Source organism: Callorhinus ursinus, unplaced genomic scaffold, assembly GCF_003265705.2.
Source record: "Callorhinus ursinus isolate GAN/ISIS: 27379988/994484 unplaced genomic scaffold, GSC_fseal_2.0 scaffold22, whole genome shotgun sequence".
Taxonomy (NCBI): Eukaryota; Metazoa; Chordata; class Mammalia; order Carnivora; family Otariidae; genus Callorhinus; species Callorhinus ursinus.
The window spans coordinates 26471057-26492918 of record NW_027397084.1 but is presented as its reverse complement, the minus strand read 5'-3'; the positions used below and the strand labels follow the sequence as shown (position 1 = coordinate 26492918).

Genomic DNA, 21862 nt, shown 5'->3' with positions numbered 1-21862 from the left:
TCTTCCTATCCCTATGCCAAGAAGCTATTATTGTGTAAGATGAGGTGAAGCCCTAATCAATTATATACAAATATAAATACCTATATAAATATTAAGTGTTAATACAAGTAACTATTATGTATAGAACAGAAAACTACTCAAAACTAAGTTGGAGAATATGATTAGTCAAAGAAGCTTTCATGAAAATGAGATTATTTTCCTAGGATTTATTTTAGCCTATGGGCTGAAACTTAAGAGCTGCTGCCTATTTTGGTCTAATGAAATCCTTTTATTGTTTCATTTAGAAGTAGGTGAAGCCTAATTCCTTAAGAAAAGTACTCCCAAATAAAACACCATTAGCAAACAAAATTAAAGGGCTATTCAAAAAGACAGTGATCATCTTATCTTTTTATCATAAAAAAATTTGTTAACAGTATCTTTCGCTGCCATGACATCTGAACAGGCTTTCAACTCTTTAAATATTGACCTTAATATAACAACATTACGGGAGATAAAATTTACTTTTTTTTTTTTTAAGATTTTATTTATTTGACAGAGAGAGACACAGAGAGAGAGGGAACACAAGCAGGGGGAGTGGAAGAGGGAGAAGCAGGCTTCCTGCCGAGCAGGGAGCCCGATGTGGGGCTCGATCCCAGGACCCTGGGATCATGACCTGAGCTGAAGGCAGATGCTTGACTGAACCACGCTTAACGACTGAGCCACCCAGGCGCCCTAAAATTTACATTTTTATTTATTTATTTATTTTTTAAAAGATTTTATTTCTTTATTTGAGAGAGAGAGAATGAGAGATAGAGAGCACGAGAGGGAAGAGGGTCAGAGGGAGAAGCAGACTCCCTGCCGAGCAGGGAGCCCGACGTGGGACTCGATCCTGGGACTCCAGGATCATGACCTGAGCCGAAGGCAGTCGCTTAACCAACTGAGCCACCCAGGCGCCCCAAAATTTACATTTTTAAATAAGGATAGTAAAAAGTGAAAAAATGTAATGTTACATTCCTTAATATCCGTGAAAAAAAATTTAACTTGTTTAAATACTTTTGATTTTATTAAAGTATAAAATACCGAATTCTGCATTTTTAAACACTATTATTTTAAGAATCACTTATTTCTTCATAGTGCCAGCATGTTTCCCATACTTCCATATATCTGGAGATCTGAAAAAGAAAAAAATGTAAATTGTTGTTCTCAAGCCTTTGAATTTTAAACTGTGATAAAATTCACCATCCTGACCATTTAAATATAGTTTGGTGTCCAGTATATTCATTGTTCCACAACCAACCTCCAGAACTTTTTCATCTTACAAAACTGAAAATCTATACCCATTAAACATCTCCCCATATTCCCCCTTTCACTGGCTCCTAAAAACCACCATTCTACTTCTGTGAATTGATTACTCTAGGTACCTCATGTAAGTGGAATTACACAGTATTTGTCCTTGACGGCCTTATTTTACTCAGTATAGTAGTGTCCTTAAGGTTCACCCATGTTGTACCTTGGGTCAGAACTCCCCTTGATAGGCCAATCTGTTTATCCATTCATTCATGCCTGGGCTGCCTTCACCTTTTGGCTATTATGAATAAAGCTGCCATGACTATGGATATACAAATATCTCTTAGGGACCCTGCTTTTAGTTCTTTTGGATTTATACTAAGTGGAGTGGCTGGATTATATTTAATATTTTAAGCAACTGCTATATTTTGCATAGTAGATGCGCCCTACATTCCCACCAACAGAGCAGGAGGGTTCCAATTTCTCCACATCCTTGCCAAAACCCATTCTGTTTGATAGTAGCTATTCTATAGGAGCCATCCTAATGTGTGTGAGGTGATCTCACTGCAGTTTTTTTTTTTAAAGATTTTATTTATTTATTTACTTGACAGAGACACAGCAGAGAGAGAGGGAACAAGCCGGGGGAGTGGGAGAGGGAGAAGCAGGCTTCCCGCTGAGCAGGGAGCCCGAGGCGGGGCTCGATTCCAGAACCCTGGGATCATGACCTGAGCCGAAGGCAGACGCTGTATGACCGAGCCACCCAGGTGCCCCCTCATTGCAGTTTTGATTTCCATTTCCCCAGTGATTAGTAGTGAGGCTGAGCATCTTTCATGTTTTTTGCCCATTTGTATATCTTTTGGAGAAATGTATATTCAAGTCCTTTGCCCATTTTTTAATCAGGTTGTTTTCATTCAGTTTTAGGAGTTCTCTATATTATAGGTACTAGTCCCTTATCAGATATATGACTTGCAAAAATATATCCTCCAAGCTAGAGTATTACACTAAGTGAAATAAGTCAGAGAAAGACAAATATTGTATGATTTCACTCATGTGGAATTTAAGAAACAAAAACAAAGGGGAGGGGAAAAAAGAGAAACCAAGAAATAGACTCTATAGAGAACAAACTGATAGTTACCTGAGGGGCGGTGGATGGGGGTAGGGGAAATAGATGATGGGGATTAAGGAGGACACTTGTGTGAGCAGCACTGGGTGATGTATGGAAGTGTTAAAAAAAAATCTTCCAGTATTTATTTATATGGTCTCCTACTGGACATTTAGGTTATAGTATTTTCCTACAACAAATATGCAGAATACGTATTTATAGAATACACCCCTAAAATAATTGCTGAAAAGGAATTATGTATTTATAATTGATACATTACCAAACTGCGCAGAGGTTCTACCAACTTACACCTCTACCAACTTCATTACACGCTTAATGAGATTTCTGTACAACTTTTCATTTTCTCAACTCTTGAATACTTCTAACTCTAAAGAAGATATTAACTGGGGGTGCCTGGGTGGCTCAGTTGGTTAAGCGACTGCCTTCGGCTTGGGTCGTGATCCCAGGGTCCTGGGATCGAGCCCTGCATCGGGCTCCCTGCTCAGCGGGGAGTCGGCTTCTTCCTCTCCCTCTGCCCCTCCCCTGCACTTGTGCTCTCTGTCTCTGACAAATGGATAAATAAAATCTTTAAAAGATATTAACTGAAAAAAAAAAAGATATTAACTGGAACTTAGGTAACAGGTACAGAATTACCCGAATAAATTATTATGTTAATGACTCTTAGAGAGAATACTGATTGCAATAAACACACTAACAGTGTAGTTAAGGAAAGCAGGCATTTGAAAGTACAAAATTTCAAAGTGTTATTTACCTCCTCTCAGGAGGCTGGTACCACTTTTCAACAAGGGCATTAATAAAACTTCTGGGGTTTTCCTTGGGGTTTCCCTAGTTTTTTCTCCATTTCTTTTTTCAGTTTATTCACCTCGTACCTCTTGGCCATTTCCACAAGATCCTCTGGGATACTCTGAAACATTAAATGTGTTATTAGGAATGAGATTTTTCTTTCAGAGTAACAGCTTTTCTACAGTATGCTAAAATACCTCCAAATCTCAGTCACAGAATCTTTCCAATTCCATGACATCTTTCCAACAATGAAATGTATCTCCTTGCATGTTAAACTCTTGAGATTTATCTTCAAGCTCGAAAACCAGACTGATCTTAAACTTCCCCGATGCTACCACTCCCTGCTCGTATGTATGGCCCTTCAGTTGCTTCCCAGTGCCCTGAACATGCCTTAACTGGTGCCACGTTCTGTGGCATTCTGTCCACAGGGCCTGAACGTGTTCCCCAGCTGGAACATGCATCCCATTCTTGTACAACAATTCTCCCAACCTCCACTCCACCGGCTTCTTCCATGGTACTATTTCCACTGATGCTTACTCCCATTAGATTAGGTTCCCCAATTCTGTATGACAGCTCCTTGTCTTTGCCACACTATGGCCCTCATAACATGTTTAACATCTGTTTTCCCCACACACAGTAAGCCCCGATACTTGGAATCAATGAAATTATTTTAACATTAGAAAAATGATACAAGGTAGAGTCCTGAGTTATATAATCTCACCTGTTGTGCTCTTTCCAGAATATTAATTAACTCTCCAGCAACCCTCCAGTCATTTCTAGTGAGGAGAGTAATAGATATCCCAGTTCTCCTATAAAAGGGTGGAGTGGGGGAAGGCATTCATATGGTAATTTGATTTTTTAATTTATACTCATGATTCATTAGCAAAACACTAAAAATAGCTAAACCTCAACTTCTAAGCCCAAATATGTTATTATGTATTAAAAGTTAGCATCACTCAAACAGCAATTTAGAACCTCAATAATCTGGAGCTGTTTAAACAGTGTGTTTGCAGGGGATTTGATAGTAGTGCTCTCAATGAGGAAAAAGGTCCTCTTACACGGGGACAATAGAGGAACCACTGGGTATCGCTCAGTGTGACTCTACAGATATAAAGCAAAGAGTGGAATAAGAAACAGCTGCAGCTAATCAGAGGGGTCTGGATGAATCTGGAATAGGCCAATTAAGATGGGGATAAAGGAGCAAAGCAGGTGGCACAGACAATTCATAGGCAATAGGAAAAAAAACGTTTTCTAGCTAAGAATAGTCTGTGAAGGGATTAATGATAGTGGCTTCTTTCAGAGGTAGACTGTGCAGACTTACCCTGCTCTTCCAGTGCGCCCTACTCTGTGCACGTATTCTTCGATGTTCCGGGGGAAATCATAATTATAGACGTGTGTGATATCAAGGATGTCAAGACCCCGAGATGCCAAGTCGGTGGCAATCAATATTCTTACTTTACCTAAAGAATAAAACCAAAAGAATATACATTCTGGCATAAACCAACCCAAGACATAGCAGAAAAGTATAATTTTCCCCCACTATCTAGGTGAGCCATTATTACTTTTAGTATTAAAACAATTCAGAGTGAAAATGAGAAAGGGTCATTTATAGCCTTTCTTTTCTTTTCTTTTTTTTTTTAGAATAACAAAAAATAACATAAGATTTCCAGAAGTTTCCAGACAAGCCATACAAAATGGTCACAAGCTTTTTCTTGAAGTAAGGATTCTACACTTGACAGCAAAGTCACAATGTTATTAGTGAGGGCTGTGATGTTTGTTTAATGTTCCCATTTTGGTTCAGACAATCAAGCTTGTCCATCTACAGCGTCTAAATAAAGTTAGACTTGGCTAGAGAGCATATTCTAAAGAACTGGTTAGCTGCTTTTAGCCAATGCAATTAGATCACCATAAAAAGGGGGAAAGGAGCCCATAAAATTAAAACTACCTCTTCCCCTCAAAAAAAGTAATAAAGAAAAACACCCACACCCCTGCAGCTAACCATGACAACTACCTTCATTCACAGTGCTTTATACTCAAACCATGACAGGGAAATGAATAAAAGCCGAGAAGGGCCACTGCTTTAAATGTTTCACAACAACCCGGATGGTACTTCTAGCCTCTGCTCATGCTTTACAACAGTGAATCAGGACAAGACATAGATTGCTAATGTGCATTTAATCACCGAAGGACTGAAGATGTCTGGGCTTTTATTCTGTAATGTTTCTAAGACTGTGTCCATTAAATGCAAACAAAAAAGGAAGAAGTCTTGGCAGAACAGAAGTGATGTACACTCGATGATCAGATCGATTTTAAATGTTATTCATGGCATATAGCCTAGTCCATGCTGTAGCTGTTTCTATGGCTTGGGCTTCATTGGTCTTCCACTGCTCCGCTGCATCTTTTGCTAATGGATCAGCTGGATTGGGAGCACTTAACAAAGCCTGGATTGACAGCAGAACTGTGCGGATCTGCAGTGCTGGGGACCACTTATCTTTCAGAATATCTAAACATATTCTTCCCAACTTGTCTACATTAGGATGATAAATTTTGGTCATGAAACGTACTTTAGGGGTTGCCATCGGGTATTCTTCTGGTAGGAATAGTTCAAGCTTAAAAGTCCCTCCCTCAACGGGGGAATCCTGGGGGCCAGCAATGACCACATTGCTCTCATCTGGTTCTGTTTTAATGCCAGGAACTGGTTCTGCCAGCAATCGCTGGGTTTCCTTGATAATCCTGCAGGGCAGCCCGGCCATCTTGTCAGATCCTGAGTTCGGCCTCTGGTCTCGACTCTCTATAGCCTTTCTTTTAAACTGCTGGTGAGTTACAACACAATATACACCCTGGTTCAGCAACCAATCCCTGAATCATCTGAACCATGTCACAAAGATCTATGCCTCTCAGGTAAATTAAAGAAAATAACCCCATTGCAAATTATTACCTTGATATCCAGGTCTAAATATTTGCTCTTTGAGTTTGGATAGTTCTAGAGATCTGGTTAATATTCAGAGTTCTAACAAGTATAGTTTTGTGATCTGCAAGCTGAGGACAGATCCTACAAATAGGCTCCACGAAAAGGTGTTGTCACTCAGCCACACCCAGGCCTTGTACCCTTTAATGGCAACAAATACTACTTGTATAAATGTACCTGTTTTAAAGTTTTCTAATGCCTTCTCTCGGTCACTCTGCTCCCTATTACCATGAAGGGATTCCACTGATACATGTTGCAGAATCAGGTCGCTTGATAGGTGGTCAGCACTGAAGCAAAAGATGAAGTCAGTGATCTGAAGTGCTTCTTCTAATACCACTATCAATTCACTCGTTTTACTTCTATTAGCAAAAGACTGAATTAACATACTATAAGACACACATACCCCTTTTGAAATTAGTATGCAAATAGAGCGAATGCTAAACAAATCAATTTGATGATTTAAGGATGTAAAAGAAAAAAATACCTACACAGCTTTTCTGCTGACAAACACTATGACTTTGTCTTTGGGAGACATGCTTTCTAGAAAAGTTTGGATATGAGAGCGTTTCTCTTCTTCGGTGGTGACAATTATGTTTTGTTTCACAGTACTTACTGCCTAAAGGAATAAAGATTACAGTACATCAAAATTGATAGGCAAACCCTATACATTGGCTCAGAATACATCTATTTCTATCCCTGGTTAAGTTTTAATAAACTGCTAACAAGAAAGAGGCAGGTCCTTGCAAAACGACCTCTATTCAAAGATTTGTATTTCAGCCTTTCGCTTCTCTTGCTCATTCACCGAAGCTGAGTTGGAAACTTGAATGCTTGGCAGTGTGTTGAAAGTAATTGGTTACTATTGCTGGAAAAGAAAACTGTGGAGTAAGGCCAAAATTTCATCATGAATTTGGGTACAGTCCTTTCAATAAAGGAAGATGATTAACTTAGGACACAAGAGTTCCCATTTAGGATTTTGACAACTTAAAGCAAAATTTGAAAATATCACTGATACAAATTTTTAACCCAGAGATAAAGTAAGTTTTAATAGCATTCAATGAAAGTAAAGAATGACATATCTATCCTCACTTTTCATGAAATCTAATGAAATTAACCAAGGCAATGACCTATCACTATTACTGGTGATTAAGTAAAAGGTCATTTTTTTCAATAATAATTAATTGAAAGGTTGATTTCAATTAAGTGAAAGGCCAAATAACTTTGTAATGGAGGAGATACATAATAGAGACCTTCATAAATTGTATAATTACTGACATCTGAACCCAATGATCCATCATGACTTCACCAAAAGAGAACACCAGACTTACATACATGCACCTATGTTGCCCTTTTTTAGAACCTGATTTTTTTAAGATTTTATTTATTTGACAGAGAGAGACACAGCAAGAGAGGGAACACAAGCAGGGGGAGTAGGAGATGGAAAAGCAGGCTTCCCGCCGAGCAGGGAGCCCGATGTGGGGCTTGATCCCAGGACGCCGGGATCATGACCTGAGCAGAAGGCAGACGCCCCAACGACTGAGCCACCAGGCGCCACTAGAACCTGATTTTAACAGGACTAAATAAAATGAGATATCAGGAAAATAGGAACAAGGAATGAATATTTGATGATATTAAGGGATTATTAAAATTTTAGATGTGAGATAATAACAGTACGGTAATTATGTTAAAGTTAGTCTTAGATGTATACTGAAGTATTTATGAATAAAATCATATGTATCTAGGATCTTCTCTATAATTAGGGAGGGGGCAGAGTAGCTATGCCAAAACAAAGTAATTAAAACTTTCATAAATATTTTTTATAATAGTAATAACAAGCTTACCACTAGATCCAAAGTACCAACATATACAATCATTGGCTCTTTCAAATAAGTCTGTGCAAGTCGACGGACAGCATATGGCCACGTTGCACTGGAAATAAACATGATATAAAAATTAAAATTTTATTATAAATCAAATATTACTAAGTTTCCCTAAGAATGCTATGAACCGATTACCCATGAAAGACAAATTGAGTACTTTTAAATAAGGGAGACTTTACAGAAAATGTACACTTCACAAAGAACTGCTCAACTGTAGTAGCAAAGCTACTACATGAAACCTTTAAATAAGTCTAACAGGTTTAGGGGTGCCAGAATGGCTCAGTCGTTAGGCGTCTGCCTTCGGCTCAGGTCATGATCCCAAGGTCCTGGGATCGAGCCCCCCGCATCGGGCTCCCTGCTCTGTGGGAAGCCTGCTTCTCCCTCTCCTACTCCCCCTGCTTGTGTTCCATCTCTGGCTGTCTCTGTCAAATAAATAAATAAAATCATTAAAAAAACAACAACAAAAAAACCAAAACAGGTTTATAAACCAAAGGTGAAGGAGATCTATACCTTAAATTCTAACCTAAATTCTAATCTAAAATAAATTCAAGGGTTAGATTTTTCTTGGCCTTCAAAAAAGAAACCCCCCCCCAAAAAACCCTAGTATTTTTGGTCAGCATTGTCAGCAGGCAAAAAACCAAATGCTTATGCGAAATAAAGGCATATTAAGTGTACTGATGAAAGGACATGTAAATCCAAGCGTTTCTTCATCCATATATATTATGAAAGTAATCACCTTTACACTTTCACAGTAACTACAATAATGGAAAGACTAGTAGAAAAACAAATGAGGGTGGTATTAAAAAGAAAACAAATGAGGAGATTTTATGTTATTTCCCCAATTATATACTATTCTTTTTTATGTTAATGACACGTAGGATATATAAGCCCAGGAGATAATAGTCTATAGATCACTCTGCATTTATTTTTTATTTATTTATTTTATTTTTAAAGACTTTATTTATTTATTTGACAGAGAGAGACACAGAGAGAGAGGGAACACAAGCAGGGGGAGTGGGAGAGGGAGAAGCAGGCTGCCAGCGGAGCAGGGAGCCTGAGGCGGGGCTCGATTCCAGGACCCTGGGACCATGACCAGAGCTGAAGGCAGCAGCTTAACGACTGAGCCACACCCAGGCGCCCAATCACTCTGCATTTAAATAACAATCATTGTTTCTTAGTTTTATCTTGGGCAAAAAGGTACTCAGTAATCCAAGGTTTACCTCTAAGGGCAGGTGATCATTCCAACTTGTGAGGCCACCACTATGAAACAATCTCCCCTCCAGGGAGAGGTCCCCCTTAAGTTTTTATAGAAATCTCTGTGAGGCGCCTGGGTGGCTCAGTCGGTTAAGCCTTCAGCTCAGGCATGATCCCAAGGTCTTGGGTTTGAGCCCTGCATTGGGCTCCCTGCTCAGCTGGAGCCTGCTTCTCCCTCTCCCTCTGCAGCTCCCCCTGCTTGTACTCTCTGGCTCACTCTCTCTCTGGCAAATAAATCTTTTTAAAAAAAAATCTGTTACAAAAAAAATCTCTATCTGTAACTTAGGAAACCTAATAATCATTGTTACACAGTTACACTGAGTTGCTATACTTTGCTATACTAAGTGATGACATGTCTTTCACCTGAGGATCTCAAGATACCTTCAGGTAATGCTCTAAAATCCTCCGGGGAAATTAAAAAAAGGTGGAGTCCAGTCCACTGATTTCTATTTTACAGACTAGCAATTAGGCATACACCTACCTTGTCATAATAGTCTGCCTGTCTGGGCGCACATCTAATAAAATCTTCATTATCTGGGGTTCAAATCCCATATCTAGCATCTTGTCGGCTTCATCTAAAACCTGCATCAGAAATGATAGTGGCTACATTAGATGGGAAGTATGCTCTCTTTATGAACATAATACTATGGTAAGGTAACTTTTTTCTCATTTCCCCTATTTAAGCCACTATTTTTATTTCTTCAGGACAAAGTGATCTAGAGTTGTGACAGACTGACTTGATTTTTTAAGTTGGCTAACAGTTTCTAGATCCATCTAATGAAAAACTGTGTCTAAAATATCCACGTGGGGGGCGCCTGGGTGGCTCAGTTGCGTGAGCATCTGACTCTTGATTTTGGCTCAGGTCATGATCTTGGAGCTGTGGGACTGAGCCCCACGACAGGCTCTAGGCTCAGTGTGGGAGTCTTCTTGAGATCCTCTCCCTCGGCCTCTCCCCTCCCCCTGCTTGCACGTGCTCTCTAAAATAAATCTTTAAAAAATTAAAGTAAAAAAAAAACAACCCACATGGATTTTAATCTTTTATTCTCTATATTCTCAACATTTATAAAAAACATTAAAATAGAATTCTTAAATCCTTATTTTAACATACTAGAGGAAATGTAAAAAATCCCTAGGATTTGAAATCATTATAAAATGGACAACCATTCTAAAGGACTATTTTAATAAGAATTCAGTTCTGGAGCGCCCAGCTGGCTCAGTTAGAGCATGTGACCCTTGATCTCAGGGTTGCAAGTTAGAAAACCCACGTTGGGTGTAGAGATTACTTAAAAATAAAAAAGAATTTACTAAGAGTTCAGTTCTTCCTCCTAGTATCCCAAACCCTTACTCCATGATTACCAAGTAGGTTACATTTCTGAGGTTAATAAAGTTATTCATTTGTAGATCATTCAGTCTTCCAGGAGTTGCAATAATAATATCTACTCCTTTTTTCAGATCTTGTATTTGTCCATTTCTATCTCCACCGCCATATATACACACACTTAAAAAAAAAGAGGTTCATGTTCAGGCAAGGAAATGTCCCATCACAACGCAAAATCCCAACCAACCAAAGTATTTTGGGTATAAAATAACAAGAGTAAAAAGTATTTAAGTCAGAAAGTATCAGATACCTTCTGGGTAGTATTTGCTCCATTCTAAGAACTATCCACACCCGTCAACCCACAGTGATGTGTCCTATAATAGAGCCATATTTGCATCACTGTTACTTGACCTCACTGCCCTCGCTACCATTGATTTGAACTGGGGTAATGCCTGACTCATGCTAAGCCATTCAGATTCTCTACGTATGTGAAAAATAATGGGGAGAATGTACAAAACTGACTTATTAAATAGCTGATGCAAGAATGGACAAAGAAATGACTTACCTTTTGAGGCCTTTATATGAATACTTAGAACATTCAGCTTCCACTTGAAGCGCTAACTCACGTGTAGGTGTAAGGACTAACATGCCAGGTCCATTCCTTTTTCCTCTAATTCTTTAGAGAGAAAATATTAAAGTGCCTGACTCAGATACATAGCGTATTCATTCAGTGCCTTCAGAATTTGAAGCAATAGATGTGAAAAGTCACACGCATTCACCACAAAACATGGGAAAATATTGAAGAACGTTGCACACAAAAAAATCCCAAGGGCCGATACCAGCCTTTTCATTTAACACAGCCCAACATTCTCTCACACAATTGTAATGGATGTGATAATTCAAACATTTCCAGTATTCACTATTAAGACTATCTGTTGCGGGGCGCCTGGGTGGCTCAGTCATTAAGCGTCTGCCTTCGGCTCAGGTCATGATCCCAGGGTCCTGGGATCGAGCCCCACATCGGGCTCCCTGCTCAGTGGGAAGCCTGCTTCTCCCTCTCCCACTCCCCCTGCTTGTGTTCCGTCTCTCACTGTGTCTCTCTGTCAAATAAATAAAATCTTAAAAAAAAAAAAGATACTACCTATTGCTTCCTAAAAATGGTTTGACAATTTGTACTCTCACCAGCATGGTACAAGTGCATTTCCCTGAGGCTTGGCATTATTTTTTGACCAATGCAACAGACCAAAAAAAAGAAACTTACATTTTTGGTATCCATATCTATTAACCCCCTATAAAGAGAACCCAGCTGTACAAATTCTTACACAGGCTGTGAATCCAAGTGTATAAATCCGGGCATTAAGTAGGACAGTGTTTTCCCAGTTCCAGTTTGGGCTACTCCTATAAGATCTACACCTTGTAATACTATCGGCCATGACTGTGACTAAAAAAGAAAAGATTAACATTAAAATTAAAAGCTGCATCTTTTAGTCAAGCGCCCCCTCCTCTCGTAAGCCCAAACTTCTTTCAACAAACATATTTTGAGTGCTAGGCACTGGTAGCACAGGGGGCTCTAGGGGAGTGCTCACAAGGGATAGTTACTCCCTTGGTGATTTCACTTCTAATAATCAGATATTGTGGCGCCTGCATGGTTCAGTGAAGGATCTGCCTTGGGCTCGGGTCATGATCCTGGGGTCCTGGGATGGAGCCCCATGGTGGGCTTCCGCTTCTCCCTCTGCCCTCCCCTCCCCCAAACCCCCACACCTGTACTCTCTCAATAAAATCTTCTAAAAAAATCAGATATTGTTTGGGGGGAAAAACTGTCAGTAAAATACTGGAATTAAAGAAAAAAGAAAAAAAGCCAAGCAAGCAAACAAGCATACCTGGATCGGTGTTGGCTTTTGAAAGCCTGCCTTTTTAATGTTTTCCATAACCTCAGGATAACACTGAAAAGCATCCTCAAATTTACAAGTAGGATTGGGTATACGACGCTTCTCCCCTTCTTTCAAGTCATCACACATTATATTATAATTTTCTTTCCTTTAAGGAAAAATAGAACAAATCTTAGCGGCTTTGGTCACTTTATTCCCTAAGCCAGAAATTTTTGCCAGCATTAATTCATCATATCTAGAAATCCAACTACAACTGTAACTGTAAAGCTACAGTAAAATGTAATAACAAAGAAATAGAAATGAGCCCATTTTTTTTTTATCAGAATAGTTATCAGAAAGGGAAAAAGTTACATTGTATGAATGGGCCAATGAAATTTCATGGAAATGTGAAGAATAGAGCCTGAAAATCACACACTTCACGATTCAAATCAGACTTGGCTGACACCAAGCTCTACAATGTTCCATACATATTTTCTTAACTTATCCTCAACAATTCTGCCAAATGGGAATTATTCTCATTTGACAGGTTATCATTAGCTACTTATCCAAAGTCGGAGCCCTACCCCAACCCTAGCATAACTGTTCTTTCTGCTATACCATACTTATTTACTTTTTTTTTTTTTTACCATACTTAGTTTTATAACTGACTTTGATAGAAAAAAAATGTTGCTGTTAGGACCTTTAATTCCAGATAGTTAAGCATTGAAGAATAAGAAATGCATCAAATCAACTTATGATTTTCAACAGTTGTAGAATTCTAAAAGTGCTGTCCAATACAATAGGCACTAACCACATGAATCTCTTAAAATTTTAAATGGGAAACTTAGTTCCTCAATTATACTAGCCATATTTTAAGTATTATTAGACACAAACATAGCCCTTTTTCCCTCTTTGCAGAAAGGTTTATTGGATAGCAATGCTCTAAAATATCAGGTGGATGCAACCAAGTTCATGTGAATACCAGAGATGTAGTCTTCAAATGCAATCACTTTGAATGTTTCCCTAATGAGTAACAACTATACAAATACTTAAAGCAATAAAGCTACCCACCTCCAAGTGTCTACTCGCACTTGTGACATTGAACTTGTTGCTTCTGACTCCACGTAAAGGTTTTTCTTAATTGGTGGTAAATCTGGGACAAAGATGAAAATTTAAAAAATTTCTTTTTTAAAGATTTTATTTATTTATTTGATAAAAGAGACACAGCAAGAGCAGGAACACAAGCAGGGGGAGTGGGAGAGGGAGAAGCAGGCTGCCTGCCGAGGAGGGAGCCTGATGTGGGGCTTGATCCCAGGACCTTGGGATCATGACCTGAGTCGAAGGCAGACCCTTAACGACTGAGCCACCCAGGCGCCCCAAAGATGAAAATTAAAACTTTGATAAATGATCAGAATTTACATTTCATTGAAACTTATTCAAAGTAACAGAAATCAAACTAAAATATTTATTAAATTCACCTTACAGTTTTAGATAGTTGTTCTTTGCCTGTCAGGCTTATGCTAGTCTCTCAGAGATCTCCTGTTTTGGTTTGCCTCTTGAGTACATTTTTTACCCAAGAAAGAGAATCTTAATAATTTAAGTTTAATATAAAATAAAAGTATGCTTTACGATCATCCCAATTGATGAATCTCTCAAACACAGTAGACTGATTTTTTCTTTTCTTTGAAGGTCCATCCCATTTCTGGTTAGGAATAGAATATTTCTTATTCCACTTCGAGACTACTTTGTTTTCTTATATGCCTAGCATACTTCCTCCAAACTTAAATCCTTTTTCTGGCCCCTCTATTCCAAATCTCCCCACTGCATGTATTGTCCAGGTGGCACTGGTAACAACATGCAGACAGAATGACCACTGAAGTAATCATTGTTAATATCTGTCACTGTTTTAATAAATGTATTGCTGCCTCACTTTGATAGCCAGAATTAGCACCTGAATTTACCCTGAAAATTAGTGAATATGACATGAAACATTACACTCTAATAATTCCAGGTGAGACTCTCATTTAAAATTAAAGCAAATGAAAAAACCCCACTCTTCTTGACTATATGTTTCTTTCTTATTAAATGGTTTCCCCTTTTTATTTTGCCTCTATCAGCCTGAACACTCCAGGATCAATTTTTGCTCAACCATAGCCAATAATGTTAAACCACTTATGGTTGCCATGTTTATTGCCTTCATTCTCCCCTTATGCCCGATTTTCTTTCAATTTTATTAAGCTCCTGCTGTGAGTTACCTCAAATAAGACAAAATGTAAGTATAATATTTTAATTTCCCCCTTATAGCATAGATTACAGCACAGACAACATAGAAACAAATCTTGCCCTAGAGACTAACTGCAGCACATAATATCTTACTATCATTTTTCTAGTCGATTTCATTACTAGAAATAAGACAACATTTTAGGGAATAAAAAACACTAGCGGTTAAAGAACATCTCAAGAGGTACATCAATACCACATATAAATGTTAGGATATAGCACTAACCTTCCCACTTTTTTTTCCCCCATTTCAAAGCATCTTCTCGAATTTGATCCCAATCAATCAATGGCTGATTCTCTGTAACATTACTATCTGTCTTTACATCTCTTCCAACAGAAGGTTGGAATGCAACAATATCTGTTAAAATATTTTTACAGAATTAGTTTCAAAACAAATCCTAATTGTACAAATTTCCCCCAAACCACTATATTCTTTTGTGTTTAAAAAAGACAATAATGCTTAAAATAGAAAATGTGGGTTTTAGTACTACAATGCTATGACAATTCTAGCTATGGTTTGTCAGTTACCAGATTTAGGAGATGGAAAATACATTCATTGAAGAGAAGGAAAATAATGAGAGCCTAGTGTTTGCTAATAAATCACATGTTAATCTTTACAATAACCCTGTGAGGCAGATGTCACCCCAGGTTAACAGATAAAGAGTCTTAAAGGCTTCCTAGAGTTCCTTTCCCAAGAAACACTAAGAGGTAATGCTGCCATCTGAACCCAAGATGCTGTTTTTACTTCCACATCGCTTCTGGAAATGACTCAATAATGGCTTTTTCTCTAGTCCAAGCAGGTCTGAGTTTTGGGTTTTGTTTTTTTAATTAAATCTGAGATTTTTTTTCTTTAAAGGGTCGTTTTATTTATTTATTTTCTTAAGATTTTATTTATCTGACAGAGAGAGACACAGAGAGAGAGGGAACACAAGCAGGGGGAGCGGGAGAGGGAGAAGCAGGCTTCCCGCTGAGCAGGGAGCCCGATGCAGGGCTCGATCCCAGGACCCCAGGATCATGACCTGAGCTGAAGGCAGACGCTTAATGACTGAGCCACCCAGGCGCCCCTAAATCTGAGATTTTTAAAAAGTAATCTATGCCCAGCCTGGGGCTTGAACTCATGACCTGGGGAAGATCAAGAATCGCATGCTCTACTGACTGAGCAAGCCAGGTACCCCAGAGATTTTTTAAATACCAAATAATTAGACAGTTTTCAAAGTCAGTCACATTCCAGGGGAGAAGACCATAAAATCAGAAGGCCAGGACTAATCCTTCTATCATTAATAGTGAGTGTATTAAAAGGTTTTTTTTTTTCCACCTATCTGTGGCTAAAAGTGAAACTGCTAGGCTTAATCACAGAAATTAAACATTTTTCATTTGAGGAGACAGTATTTTGGGATTTCAAAGAAAAAAAATCCCTAACAGACAAGACTTAATGATGGCAATCTGAAGCTCTGTTGTCAGTAAAAGCATCGACTATAATACCTTCTGACACTGAACGCAATTTTTAAAATTTTACAAGGCTGTCGTAAGCAAAAATTACTTACCAGTTCTGAGTTTTGAATTGTAATTTTCTTGTTTTTTAACAAGATTATCTATCACTGTTTTGGCCTTCGCCTGCATCACCTTGTTGCCAAAGATTCTGACCTCTGCTTCTTCGGAATGACCTTTTATTATCTAGATGCAGGGGAAAAATAGGTGAGACTGAAGTCCCCTTACCATGCCCCCCCTCCAAAAATCACTCAACTTCGAACAGTATAAAAATTTAAAGTAAATAGAGTATTGCTATCAATCAGTGTCTTTTAAGTTCTAATTTTTGAGGGCATTCTACATTCAACGAATTTATCCTGAGATTTACCTCCTGGATGGATGAAAAGGAGGACAATCTAAATTTAAAAACTACCATGACAGGGGCACCTGGGTGGCTCCGTCAGTTAGACGTCCCAACTCTTGGTTTTCAGCTCAGGTCATGATGTCACCGTTGTGGGATCGAGCCCCACGCCAGGCTCTGTGCTCAGTGTGGAGTCAGCTTCAGACTTTCCCTCACCCTCCCCCTCACTTTCTCAAAATCTTAAAAAAAAAAAATTAAAAGTAAATAAATAAATAAATAAAAACTACCGTGACCGCTAGGGAATAAACTCAGCAACTAGTTTTAGAAGATTAAGGTGTTAATCTGACCTCTTAACTGCAAAACAGTAATTTGGCAAATCTTACACAACTGTAGGGATTAATCTATGTGCTATATAAATAACAGCTGATTGCACTGTCAGGTTACTTACATGAACTTTTAACTTGAGGGGATGCTCTACTTCCACCATGTACATGGTAATGGAAGCAACTTACAACAACTGAGCCGACATTTGGAGGACAGAATCTACAAGTCACATCTTTCAATGTACATCATCTCAGCTACCCACATTGATTCAATAGAAACTAGAAACTGCTACACCAAATGCTTTCTTGGGCTGGTGATTCAAAGCTTGCCATTTGCACTGTTTACAGACAACTCTGTAGAAGTTCTTAAATGAGGCTGAAACAGATGCTGAGAATATGGAAAAGAGAGACCTACATAGACTGGGGATGCAGGAGGTCTTAGACCTCCCTTATGAACAGGAGTTCTATCAGCTAAAATAGGAGGGAGTAGGGCAGGAGTCCAGCTGCTGACATTCAAGTGGAGTTCGGGGAGGGAGTGAAGGAAAAGGAGCCAGATCAAGTGGACCATGCTAAGAAGTCCGAACCTCTTAAGAGCCTGAGATATTATGAAAGATTTTTATGCAGGAAAAGAAAACAAATTATGAACAAAATTTGTGTTTTAGAACTACTGCCCTGGTCATAGTACAGAATGGTTAGAGGGAGTAAGACTGGAAGCAGAGTGGACAGTTAGGGGAGAACACTCCCAAATGATGTGATTCTCCTTGAGAAATACAGGAAATAGAAAGGACTCAGTGATGGACTGGTTGCAGAAGAATCTGAGACTTCCGGCTTGGGTACTGGATGAATGATGTTGCTGCTGAGACTTGGGAACACAGGAGCAGGGTAAGGTTTGAGGGATGAGATTCAGGAAGCACCTGATGAATATTCCCCCAAAGATCTCATTTGTCAGTGGAGATTATCTCTATAAAGATTTTTACCTCCAGGAGTCACAAAACCTAGACCTGGAATGGACCACAGCGTGTAACCATTCCTGGAAAAGAATAGCAGTCTGAAGAGCTTTGGCAACTTCTCTAAATTACCACAGTATGTTAACAGCTAAACAGAAATTAGAGTAAGAAATGAACTATGCTTTTTGAGGATTTAAGATCGCAGACCACTTACCTGTATTTTCGTGTTTGTTGTAATTTGGATGTCTTTTATTTTTGACCCTCCACGACCTATTTTTTAAAAATAAAAATTTTTTACAAGTTGTAATCAAAATCACAACTGGGTATCACTTCATTCTTACTAGAATGGCTATCGAAAATACACCTGGGTGGCTCAGTCGTTGGGCATCTGCCTTTGGCTCAGGTCGGATCCTGGGGTCCTGGGATCGAGCCCCATGTCAGGCTCCCTGCTTGGCCGGGAAGCCTGCTTCTCCCTCTCCCGTTCCCCCTGCTTGTGTTCCCTCTCTAGCTGTCTCTCTCTGTGTGTCAAATAAATGAATAAAAATCTTAAAAAAAAAAAAAAAAAGAAAATACAAAGAGGGGAGGGGCACCTGGGTGGCTCAGTCAGTTAAGTGTCTGCCTTCAGGCTCAGGTCATGATCTCAGGGTCCTGGAATCGAGCCCCCCTTTGTCTGGCTCCTTACTCAGTGGGGAGTCTGCTTCTCCCTCTGCCCCTTCCCCCCCACTCATATGCACTCTCTCACTCTGTTCTCACTCTGAAATAGATGAATAATCTTAAAAATATATATGAAATAAGTGTTGGTGAGAATGTGAAGAAAAGGGAAGCCTTGTGCACTCCTGGTGGGTATGTAAATTGGGGCAGGATGGAGGTTCCCCAAAACACTAAAAATATAACTACCATATGATTTAGCAATTCCGCTTATGGATATATATCCAAAGGAAACAAAACCACTATCTCAAAGAGCTATCTGTACTCCCATGTTCATTACAGCATTATTCACAATAGTCATGAGGTGGAACCAACCTAAATGTCTACCAACAGATGATTGGATGAAGACACATGGTTATAAATATGCTAGAGAAGATTTCAGCCTTAAAAAGGAAATTCTATCATTTGCAACATGAATGAACCTTGAGGACGTTACACTAAATGAAATAAGCCACTCACAAAAAGCAAATAGGGCATGACCTTCTTTGAGGGTCTAATGTAATCAAACAGAAACAAAGTAGAATGCTATTTGGGGCGCCTGGGTGGCTCAGTTGGTTAAGCGACTGCCTTCGGCTCAGGTCATGATCCTGGAGTCCCGGGATCGAGTCCCACATCGGGCTCCCTGCTCAGCAGGGAGTCTGCTTCTCCCTCTGACCCTCTTCCCTCTTGTACTCTCTGTCTCTCATTCTCTCTCTCAAATAAAGAAAGAAAGAAAGAAAGAAAGAAAGAAAGAAAGAAAGAAAGAAAGAAAGAATGCTATTTGCCAGGGATGGGGAAAGGGGGAAATGGGGAGTTAATGGGTAGCTTCAGTCATGCAAAATGAAAATATTCTAGAGATCTGTCATACAACATTGTTCTTATAGTTAACAGTGTACTGTACTCACACTGCACACCTAAAATTAAGCTTAAATTTTTCTTTTTTACCACACTGAGGAAAAAAAGTGGTTCCAGACCAACATTAAGTGGGTGCTCTCTAGCACAGTGCCTGCACTGTCAGAGGTGCTGAATTAAGTGTTGAGAGAGTGATTTTTAGTGCAAACCTAGTGGCTTTCACTTATGGAGCATCACTCTTCAGATCTTTGAGCCTGGGCCTTCTTGAGGGAACAATGAATCTCTAGCTGGTCTAGCAATTAGTCTCCTAATGTTCTATTTAATAGCTGCCTAAAAAAATGTGGTCATCGTTTTTCAAAATAGGTTTAAAAAAGGGTAAACAAAATTTTAGCTCCCATACCTAATAGGTAAAATGTTGGAATTTATCCTCAGTTTTAATGGCCACAAATGGGGCAGATCTCTATTCCTATGGTTTCTAAATGTTTTTCCAAAAATGAATTTGTAAGACTCAAGATGTACTAAGAAAAAGATCCTGTTCTTCAGCAGATAAATTATATTCAATAAAAGAAACTAAGTGCAAGATACGGCCAATGCTCTGAACAACCCTATAATATCCTACACCTTCTTTAATGGCTCTAAATGGTGCTCAAAGACACAGATTGTACTCAGCACTGCTTTGTTGTTCATTTTGGGGTAAGCTGTGAAAAGTCCTGACCTTTCATCCCAAAGATTTCCCAAATCGAAGTTTGTTCTCCCAAAATATCGTCTCCACGAAATATCAAAAGGTGCATTAAATGACTAATTATGGCATCAGAAGGTATTAGGAAAATCACAGGTAAAGTCCTGAATCTTTAGGTGGCAGCTGATTGGAGGCGAGGAAAGTGGGGCGTGGATGCCCTTGCCCAGGCCCCGCCCCTGACCCCACCCATTCTCCGCCCCGACCCTGCCCCGCACACCCATCCTCTTTCACTTACCGATCACAGCGCCGACCCAGACGTTATTCAATCCAAAGCAAAGCGGCGGTTCTCGGAGGCCAGCGGCCACAGGTTGCTGGAGGCCGGAGGGGTTCCTCCAGCCGCCACCTTTGCCGCCCCTACCGGCCTCCTGACCTCTTGGATTCGGGTCCTCTGTCGGCCTCCTTTCCGGAGCACGGGACACCGCCGAATTTAGCCGGGAAGCAACGACCCATGAGGAGGGGTTGGCGCCTGCTTCTTGCTTCGACATGGTTCCGTGAGGAAGATCCGGCGCGTCCGACATCGCTCCCGTCTGCCTCTGGATCACTACACGGTACCGTCGTAGAGTCTTCTACTAGGGCGTCCACGCAGCCGCTACTTAAGGAGCCCGCTCGAGGCTCGTCCCGCCCCTTCCCCGCCCCGCCCCGCCCCGGCCGCACATCCATTGGTGGATGAGCGGCCTTTACTGTTTGACCAATCCACTCTCTTTATCGTGTGAGCTGTCCTTGAACGAGTCAATGCGCCGGCTTTAAGTTCTTTTTTAGGCGTGGGACTCCCCGGTCTCTTTGTGCTTTGCCCTACTGAACTTCCACCCCAAATACCACCCATCTTAGTGACTCATAAACATCAGTCCCTTTTACAACATGACCCAGTACATACATAAAAAATTTGAAACAGAAGGTTGACAAAACTGCATTTACTCTTGCAATTAGAGCAGCTCTTGATACACTTAAACCTACATTCATTTTTTTTTTTAAAGATTTTATTTATTTGAGAGAGAGCACATGAGAGGGGGGAGGGTCAGAGGGAGAAGCAGACTCCCCGCCGAGCAGGGAGCCCGATGCGGGACTCAATCCAGTGAGTCCAGGATCATGACCTGAGCCAAAGGCAGTCGCTTAACCAACTGAGCGCCCAAACCTACATTCATTTTTTAAAATATTGGTTGTAATCCACAAAATAAAATGACCCACAGCTTAAAAATCCCTGGGCTGAAAAATGTTACTTCAACGCTTCACACAACACTTGACCCGAATGTTTGCTGTAGTATTAGAGCTAATGAAATACATTTAATAAATGCTTAAAGAACTCCCATCATTGCACGGTGGCTCTGTGGCTGGACATAATATTTCAGTGATGGAAGTCAGGTAGGAGTGCCCCTACTTTGATTAGGATCTCTGAATTGTCTAAACAAATCTCAGTTCACTCACCCATCAAACAAAGAAGTTACCTAATATGTTGTGCTGAGGAACGAAAAAAAGGAAAAAAGAAAAAACATAACTAAACCTGGTCCATACAGATTGAATGGGTTAACTCACATGGGATTAACTGTAACTTTAATGTAATCATATCTGGAGAAATAGGATTACAGTGCTATTAAAGCACCCAGAATATAGATAAAAACATAAATGTGTCTCGTATTTAATATCCATTTTCTAATCCTTAATCTGAAATGGATAGTATTAATGATCTTTAGAGAGGAATTTTTTTGGATTAGATTTCTAATCCAATCTATTCTATTTTAGTCCAATCTAATC

The 21862-nt window shown here is 39.6% G+C and overlaps 1 protein-coding gene across 2 annotated transcripts; it reads right to left on the bottom strand.

Annotated features, from left to right (window-relative positions):
• Positions 1–1033: 1033 nt before the first annotated feature.
• On the bottom strand, positions 1034–20687 carry DDX43 (DEAD-box helicase 43). 2 transcript variants are annotated; one of them, XM_025890592.2, is made up of 17 exons: positions 20349–20687; positions 18050–18105; positions 16282–16411; positions 14964–15095; positions 13529–13610; positions 12470–12626; positions 11912–12030; positions 11155–11265; positions 10628–10769; positions 9753–9853; positions 7979–8066; positions 6629–6756; positions 6318–6427; positions 4494–4632; positions 3894–3981; positions 3141–3293; positions 1034–1151 (listed from the first exon to the last, which is right to left on the bottom strand). In XM_025890592.2, exons 1-16 carry the CDS (start codon positions 20629–20631, stop codon positions 3180–3182), a joined length of 1980 nt encoding a protein of 659 aa, XP_025746377.1. In that variant the 5' UTR covers positions 20632–20687; the 3' UTR covers positions 1034–1151; positions 3141–3179. The 2 variants fall into 2 exon arrangements, with proteins under 2 accessions (XP_025746377.1, XP_025746378.1); XM_025890593.2 differs by having other exon boundaries at positions 10640–10769.
• Positions 20688–21862: the final 1175 nt, after the last annotated feature.

Coding starts and splice junctions, on each gene's coding strand:
- DDX43 (XM_025890592.2), bottom strand. CDS start 20,631: ATGTCGGACGCGCCGGATCTTCCTCACGGAACCATGTCGAAGCAAGAA. Junction 12,627..13,528: donor GTGCGAGTAGACACTTGGAG/GTGGGTAGCTTT, acceptor TTTTCCTTAAAG/GAAAGAAAATTATAATATAA. Junction 3,294..3,893: donor TTCTGGAAAGAGCACAACAG/GTGAGATTATAT, acceptor TTAATGTTTCAG/AGTATCCCAGAGGATCTTGT.